The following is an 8702-nucleotide window of genomic DNA, read 5'->3' as shown; positions in this document are numbered from 1 at the left end:
TAATGTCTATATAATTGATTCCCACCACTAACCTCTAGAGATGCCTGAAAGAAACTGCCGTTGACTAAAACTGTTAAGACACTTTATTATTTATGGCCTATTCTAATGAAAAACATCCCTTACACGTGGGCGGTGACGTCACGGTCAACTTCCGGTCAGATGGTGGCACGGAGTAGACGCTGCACGTTTTGGCGCCACCCGGAGACCTTGACGTCTGCTCTAATTTACCAGCGGTAAAAAATCGCACCAGGGCCCCCAGTCTAGAAGGTTCCTTGTGGGCAGGCCCGTAGACACTGTGTGCGGCATTGGCGTCATTTCTGGTAGAGGATACATTTAGAATTGGCTTGACTGAGTGTAGGAAGTTAGTTGCATAAATTTATCGTGTATACACTCACCAAGAGCATTATAAGTATGTACCATGTATTTATGTTTGGTGCGTGTACACACTTACGTAACACAATGTACACACTACATGCCCACTGTATACACGCAGTAAAAGACAACAAGTACACAATGCACTCATTTTGTCCACGCTGTGCACATTGTCTATGCTTTGTTAGTTAAAAGAGAAACATCAACACTTGTTTCCACGAATCACAACTCGTATGATCAAATTTATCAGTTCACATATACTAAGTGAAGTCACTTTAAATTTATCAGCTTACATATACTAAGTTAAGGCACTTTAAATTTATCAGCTTACAAAAAAGTCACTTTAAATTTACCAGCTTACATTTACTAAGGGAAGTCACTTTAAATATATCAGCTTACCCATAATACGGAGCGTCACTTTTGGTAGATCCGCCATACTCGTACCAGTTCTGACTTCCTGTTCCGTACCTCTCCAGTTCTTCGAGTTCCCGCCTTTTCTTTTGTCGTCTGCATCAGAAATCAAACGGTTTGTTCAGAGAATTAAAAGTCAATGGTTTACTTAACCGTGAATACATCCATACACTGATCTAACTGCACTACTCAGACGGATAATGCACGTCGATATTCCCCCATTTTTTAAATATTCCCTCTGACTCTCTGACATCTCAATTATTGAATTCTAGTTGTCATAGAAACAGATGATACCGAAACTAGTATTGTTGTTAGTTGACCTTTATAGTCTTTTCTAGATTCGGGTTTTAAATTAATCTAAATGTGGTGCCTTTGAAATATTTTTTTAAAAGCGCCCCCTAATCCAAAACGTCTTTGAGTTTTCTTTTCATGTTTTACAAAGTAATCCATTATGTATCCTTCCCCCCAACCCCCTTTTATGTCTTCTATGTGTTAGAACGCCACCAAAGTTTCTTTCAGACACCTTTCGTGGGGGAGGGGGAGGGGCAATGCCTTCCACTCTTCCTGAAATTTCAAGTGTGCCCTCCCCCCCCCCCCGGAAATAAATGTCTGAAAGAAACTCTGGCCCGTCACCCACCTTCTGTGCAGTAGCGCCGCCCCCACCGAGCCCATGATGACAATCACAGAGGCCAGAGACGCCACTACACCTGAGAGAATACCTGGAAGGTAAGAAGTTGTCTTAGGTCAGTTGGTAGAGGCAATACTTTAGGTCAGTTGGTAGAGTCAATACTTTAGGTCAGTTGGTAGAGCCAATACTTTAGGTCTGTTGGTAGAGCCAATACTTTAGGTCAGTTGGTAGAGCCAATACTTTAGGTCAGTTGGTAGAGCCAATACTTTAGGTCAGTTGGTAGAGTCAATACTTTACGTCAGTTGGTAGAGCCAATACTTTAGGTCAGTTGGTATAGTCAATACTTTACGTCAGTTGGTAGAGTCAGTATTTTAAACGATATCTTAATAAATTAATTAGCCTTTTCTTCCACCATCTTGTAAGTGCAATATAATTTTCTTTGATTTGACTTAAGTATGACGAGACAATCGATTGATGTGATTGGTCCATGTACTGATAACTTTTGACTTACCTGGTGACGTGCCTGCGGAATCCCCTGCGTCAGTACCTGCGACGGCAGGCGGTGACTCGCCCCTGCCTGCCTGTTGCTGGTAGATGGCTTTAGCTTGGGCACCCTGCAGAGGTTAAAACACGTCACGTCAGGAGAGGTCATAGAGGTCAATGACAGGAGGGGTCACATGGGTCATTGTCAGAAGAGGTCACAGGGGTCATTGTAAGCAGAGGTCATAGAGGTCAATGACAGGAGAGGTCATAGGGGTCAATGTTATAAGACGTCACTTTGCTCAATGTTAGGAGAGGTCACATAGTTTAATGTCAGGAGAGGTCAAAGAGTTCAATGTTAGGAGAGGTCACTGAGGTGAGGGTCAAGGTCAATGGATCGCACAAAGAGGTCGGTGTGACGCCGACTGTCAGTCAGAAGTGTCAGAATGGTCATTTGATTCTAGAACCAGAGAAAAGTCAAAATACCTGACAAAAATAAAGTGCAAGACAACTCTCACCGAGACTTTACCAGAGTTAGCTCCTACTGTCGGCGGCTCTTGACAAGAAATATGGAAGACGGTGTTGGCGCCTGTCTTGCTCAACGCTTTGTTGTATTTTAAAAAACAATACGGGATTTTTTTTTTGTTATAAAGATGTCTTAAATTCAAAACCTAAATAATTGCATAAAAATTATATCGTATTTATTTTTAGTCACAACAAATTAACATTTTAAAAATGATATATGTTACCTTTGGTTAATGTTAAGGAAAGATGAACACTGATGATGGTGAAAAAAAAATGATGATGAACAAAATACCCCAAATCAACTCAAAAGTACCCTCTGACCTTTGAACTTTGCAATGAACCCTGACTTGTCCCCGACCAAAGGTGCCCCGCCCAGATACGTCACGCGCAGTATGCTGTCATGTATGATGACGTCACTGGAGACATTGTGGCCGCAAATCTCGCGCTCCATGACGTAACGACCCGCGGTCTTGGGATCGGGTCGCTCCAGCACGAGCATGTCGCCGTCACACGTGACCCCTGACCCGGGCAGGTGACTCCTGCAGGAGATTGAACATCACTGTGTAGTACACTAAAACTTACAATTTGTACAACCTTTGGGAGAGTATGGCATGTGACTCCTGAACATCACTGTGTATTAGGCCTACACTGCCCTACACCAAAGCTTACAATTGGTACAACCTTTGGGAGAGTATGGCATTTTTTTGTCTGATTTGAAAATAGGAGTTCCTTTATTAGTTCCCATCAGTGTTTCTTCCAGACTTTTTTCTCCGGTAGACTTTCTTCTTGCCTGGAAGAAACTCTGGTTCCCATAGAGTGCATCATAGAGTGGTTAGCAGTGTGCTCGGTGTGATTTTAAAAGTGTCCGGTACAGTCACAATGGAATTTTCTTAAATAATGGCTGTTAGTTAGTGTGGGACGGCGTGGTTGAAATGTCCGGAGTTAGCCACCGGCTTAAGTCAGTAGAACGTCCCTGAGTCTACCCAGCTGTAATGGGTACCTAACTCATGGTAGGGACACTCAAGGCGGCTGGGCAAAGTGCAGACCGCACCTTCCCTTCTGAAGAGGGTGTTGGGTATTGGCAGTTAACTATAACAATGGCGCTAATGCTAACTCTAGCCCTATACCTAACCCAAATCGGAACACAATATTAAATTTGTCTCTATCACTAAATGTAATTTTTACGATAATTTAACCGAAACAAAGAAACACATCTATTTTTGGAAGTATCCACTGTCCAGCGTTTCTTTCAGGCATTTTTCTCCAAGGGGATGGACACAGCACATCATCTATATAAATTATTTTTCTATTTCTTACATGGGGGGGGGGGGGGGGTCCGGGAAACTGGAGGGGGGTAGTGTTTATAAAACTCCTGCCCTTCCATACAATTAAAATGTGATTTTAAAGTACCTGAGGTATTCCATCACAATTTGTGAGTCCGCTTCAGCGCGTAGTGTACATTCGCATGACGTCACACTTCCGCTGACGGCAGACGTTGAGACAGGAAGTTGCGGGTAAGCAGGGGAGGTAATGACAACACCATCGGTGACGTCTCGGTCTGCTGGGGCACAAATGTTGACTCTTTTGGCTTCTGTTTAATTAATAATTTTTTTTAAAATATAAGAAAATTTTACTTTTCATCGTGGTTCTTTATAAACAACATTTGGTAAACATTCAAAGACGTTTTATAAAAGACGACTGGCAATGTAAACAACCACCCCCACCCCAAACATACACCATATTATTATGTTAGTTATGTATCGTCACATATTACACCCACCCTCCTCCATTCACATACATACTCACATACTAGAATATAATGATGAGATTAGTGTCTAAATTTTATTTTAATTTTAGTTGTGCTATATCGTCACAAAATACGTAACACACACTCATGCACCCACCCACCCACCCACACACACACACACACACACACACACACACACACACATCAAATAAAAATAATTTGAAATATCCTCCTCTATTGGTTTCAAATTTAAGTCTGAAGTTGTTATTTATTAAGTTGGTTTTGTATTATCATTGTTACTTCCCTTTGATCAGAGAACAACTATTTTTAGAGTTGTTTTTTTTTTTAAATAAAATATTGGATAATTTAACAATAAAAATATTCATTATCTACTTTAAACAACACTACAAACTTTATTTGCTAGAAAGTATAATTTATTTTTTAAAATCAACTTCCATTACAATAGTGAAATTTAGATTTTTAAAATGTAAGAAGTAGTTTTTAGCGCAATTTCCATTCTGGAGAATTGCGTTTATTAACCCGTCATTTCTGGATGTATGAATGTATGAATGGATGGATGGATGTGTGTCCGCAGCTTTAAGTCGTATCTCCTCCTCAACGAAGCAATATCGATGACTAGTTCCAAAAGCAATTATGTTAAGCAAGTTACGAGGATGAACATATGCCATAAAAATTCCGGGTTTCTTTCATGGATTTCCCAGAAAAGCCAAAAAACCTCGAAAAAAAGCAGTTTTTGGTCCATATCTCGGCAACCAGACCACTTAGCGACTTAAAACATGTACCAATCGATTCCTGCCATAATTTAGAACAATATTGCCGAAGAAAGTTTTCAAAAATATCCTTTCGTTCGGTCACAAAAAAAATTTTGAAGTAATTAAAATTTGGACCGAATTAGTAGGCATTTTTTCCAACCACACCACACGCGTCATCGCGTTCAATAGCTGCGCCATCACGTTCAATGGCAGCGTCATCACGTTCAGTAGCTAGGCGCGCAATGGTTTTTAGTCATGTAACTCTATTGTAAATAAAACATGTAAAATGCTGAAATTTTTTTTAATAAAAAACGTTTTAATAACTAACCAATGGTTTTACTAACCCTGCTCTTGATTTACGCTACGACAGAGCTATTTTTAGATAACATAAGGAAATTGCGCTAAAATTGTCACTAGACTTTTTAACTAACTTGTTTAAACAGTTGATTTTTTTTTTCTTAGCTTGCGAATGAGGTTAAAATATTGAGTTTGTCTATCGGTAAAGTTTAAAACGTGTGGGTTGGAATGGGTTCACAATGCATACAATATAAAGTTAGAGAGGGACAATACTGGTGGATTGACGAACACATAAACAGTGGTTTTTTTTCAGACTTCTTTCTCCGGGGGGGGGGGGGGTGGACTAAATTTTTCGTGGGTGGAGGGGGGTGGTGGGACAGGTAAAAAATTTTTTTATATTTTCTATATAAATTCCAGTAGACTTTTTTCAGGGGGAGCTGGGGAAGGGAGGGGGTCTCTGCTGTAAGGAAAGGACAGGGCATGCAGACACTTTAAACCTGGCAATACCATGATGACCTGCTTACCTGGCACACACTCGTAGTTGATCACGGCGAAGTTGACAGTTTGGCCACACTTTGGCATATCAACTCTACGTATGGCAACCTGGCAGGTGCCCGTCTCTCCCTGGCAATGTAGAACTTGGGTGGCCTTAGGGGACCCTGCCTGGCAGCCTTCGTACGCCTGTGGGGACGCGGAGAGAACAAGTGGTGAAGGGGGGGGGGGGGTATCAGAATTGGACTAGAACAGTGGTTAAAGTCAACATGTGATTAGACAGTCAAATTACGTCAAAAAATTGACCTTATTGTAAAAAAGAAATCTAAATATTCAGTGTGTTGATCTCAATGCGTCCCTGAGTCCGCTGAGGTCACAGAAAACAGGTGAACTCTACTTCACCTACACGATGGATCTCGATTTTTCAAAAGGATGACCTAGACCAGGGGTCTCCAAACTTTTCAGTCCGAGGGCCGCATTAACTATCGAATTTCAGTTCAGGGGCCAGTTAGTTCCAGACATGTCTTTGATTTTCCAGGGCAAAGTTCTTCAGCCATCACCAACAAACGTTTTTTTCCGTGGACAAAAAGATCTCCGCGGGCCGGATGAGAGGACATCGCGGGCCGCATCCGGCCCGCGGGCCATAGTTTGGAGAACCCTGACCTAGACGATAGGGAAAAAAATCTGTATGGCTATTTTCGTGGTCGTTTCTTTTTATTACTTAGAATGCTGGAAGCTTTTATTTGTAGTTGATGGAAGCAGTGAATGCATGTCCATGTACCTGTTTTAAAACCTGTACCTGTGCAATTGACTGTGAGTAATTACCTGTATACAAAGATGGCTGTTAGAGTAACCAATCACGACATTGATCAGGTGGATGGTGTGGCCAGGACACGCTATCTGCCCCACCAATAGATCCGGTCGGTGGCCAGACAACGCCTGCCTCCTCCTCCTGGCGTCCTCCCACTCCCCGTCCTCGTCCCTGTACCCAGACCTCCCCTGCACCCGGGCGACTGGCCGAGCCACAGGATGACCCCGCCCGTGGTTTTCTTCTTCTTCGTCGTCCTCCTCGTGGCCTCCTCTCCCGTTCCCGCCCGGCATGGCCGCGTGCTGGTGACCGGAGGGGAACATTTCCTCCCTCCTCTCCTCCTCGTCGTCATGCTCATACTCTCCTGTGTGGCCGCGAGAGATGGGATCAATCAAGCAGGCACTTTTGTGTAGAAAACCTGGAAATAGATGGGATCAATTAAGCAGGCACTTTTGTGTAGAAAACCTGGAAATACATGGGATCAATCAAACAGGCACTTTTGTGTAGAAAACCTGGAAATACATGGGATCAATCAAGCAAAAAAATCTTCAGAATATTAAAAATATACTCTTTAATAAGTGTTTAATTATTTTACAGTGATATTTTGTAAAAAGTCATTATAAGCGACATTTTCTAGACTAATATTCAATGATTTGAACTTTTAAAATGTTTCTTAAGAAATCTATCAATATTTTTCGATCACAGATCTCACGAAACGTTGCCAATGCAGAAAGACAATCAAAATACTTACCTGATGAGGTTGCAAAATGTTGTAATCAATATTTATTTTGATTATACTGAATTTTTAGTTTACCCGTAAGACTTACCTAACGTGTTGCCTAGCAACGCCAGGAGAACCAGTAGTGCCAGCCTGGGCATGTTGTTCACAGGACAAGCCAAAAAAACAGCCGTTTTGTTTAAATCAACATTCTCCTCTGGTGAAGACACACCGTCTGACTCAAAGGGGACATCAATCAGACACGCCCACTTCTCAAACGTCAATTGTATTGGCTGTTTAACCTACCATTGTATCCCCCCCCCTGAAACTTCAGTCTCCACTTCGTTCTATTCTGGGTTCTTTTTTTTTTTTTGGCAAGGTGTCCAAATTTTTCCTACGCGTGCGTTACGGCGGTCATTTTTTTTTCTTGTCCTGCCAACTGCTTTGTTTTTTTTTTTATGTCACCTTATTTTATTCGTTCTTTGTTCAGTCAAATGACCGTTTCCGCTGTAAACTCTACACACCAAGTGTAACTATTTAGCAACATTGTCTTCGAGATTAATATTGAGACACGGAATGGATGAGGGTTATATACTTTCGTTTTTGATCTTTTATATTAAAAAAAAATAAAGTGGCTATGATTTATGAACTTGAGTCAGGTACAAAACCAGTGGCTGAACTAGAAAAAAAATGACCACCCCGCAAAAAAAATTTTTTAGGCCCCCCACCCATATATATAGGCCTATATATATATACAAACACAAAATACGAACAGAGCATAGGATACTCATTGCTGGCCTGTTTGGGTTTTGAAAAAAAATTGTTTTTTTTTCATTAAAACAAATTGCAACATCATGTCATGTGTGTAAGTGCATTAGTGTGTTTTGAACAAATTAGTTTCATTTTATCTATGGGTTCTCTTAACATCTATCTGGCCAAAAGAATATAAAACATGACATTTTTGTAGAAGTAATGGTGTCTCGTGTTATGATTATTTTTATGTTTTTTCGTACTTATATTATTAATTTTAAATACATTTCCTTTTTATACAAGGTCATTCTTTAGTATGTACTTTATGAAAAAATATTTAGTAAGAGAAGTAATTGCTTTTTAATTTGTTTAGTACAAATCTATTAAAAGGAGCTTATGGGCATCCAAATTAGACTATTTAAAAAGGGAAATAAGTCATGGAAGTGGTTTGAACGTTTGCTTATCTTTGTTAAATTTAATTGTAGACGAGAGAGGATTTGGCTTTCACAGTGGTTCAAAAAGAAAGGGAAAAAGAATATACAAGGGCGTGGGGATGGTGTCTATAGAATAAAGATAATCAAACCGCAGCTATGGTAATCGTTTACAAAACAAACATCAAGTCAAAAATTGCAAGAAAATTAGATTTTTTAAACTATAATAAAAACTGTTAGGGTCGGCCGTGGGCCCCTAAATGGCGCCCC

General features: G+C 40.6%; 1 protein-coding gene across 1 annotated transcript; it reads right to left on the bottom strand.

Annotated features, from left to right (window-relative positions):
• Positions 1-767: 767 nt before the first annotated feature.
• On the bottom strand, positions 768-7471 carry LOC131932234 (uncharacterized). The gene is made up of 9 exons (XM_059289095.1): positions 7361-7471; positions 6551-6951; positions 5758-5971; positions 3827-4007; positions 2738-2955; positions 2410-2495; positions 1923-2025; positions 1421-1502; positions 768-879 (listed from the first exon to the last, which is right to left on the bottom strand). Exons 1-9 carry the CDS (start codon positions 7410-7412, stop codon positions 768-770), a joined length of 1449 nt encoding a protein of 482 aa, XP_059145078.1. The 5' UTR covers positions 7413-7471.
• Positions 7472-8702: the final 1231 nt, after the last annotated feature.

This window comes from Physella acuta, unplaced genomic scaffold (assembly GCF_028476545.2).
Source record: "Physella acuta isolate Inbredline_101_S28 unplaced genomic scaffold, ASM2847654v3 ptg002116l, whole genome shotgun sequence".
NCBI lineage: Eukaryota > Metazoa > Mollusca > Gastropoda > Physidae > Physella > Physella acuta.
The sequence above is the reverse complement of the archived record's forward strand: the minus strand, read 5'-3'. Positions and strand labels throughout refer to the sequence as shown.

Bases quoted from the DNA above. Each gene is read 5' to 3' on its own strand.
- LOC131932234 (XM_059289095.1), bottom strand. From the start codon at position 7,412: ATGCCCAGGCTGGCACTACTGGTTCTCCTGGCGTTGCTAGGCAACACG. The intron at 6,952-7,360 runs GTAAGTCTTACG...ATCTATTTCCAG, and splicing joins GTTGCTAGGCAACACGTTAG to GTTTTCTACACAAAAGTGCC. The intron at 5,972-6,550 runs GTAATTACTCAC...CCACTGTTCTAG, and splicing joins ACAGCCATCTTTGTATACAG to TCCAATTCTGATACCCCCCC.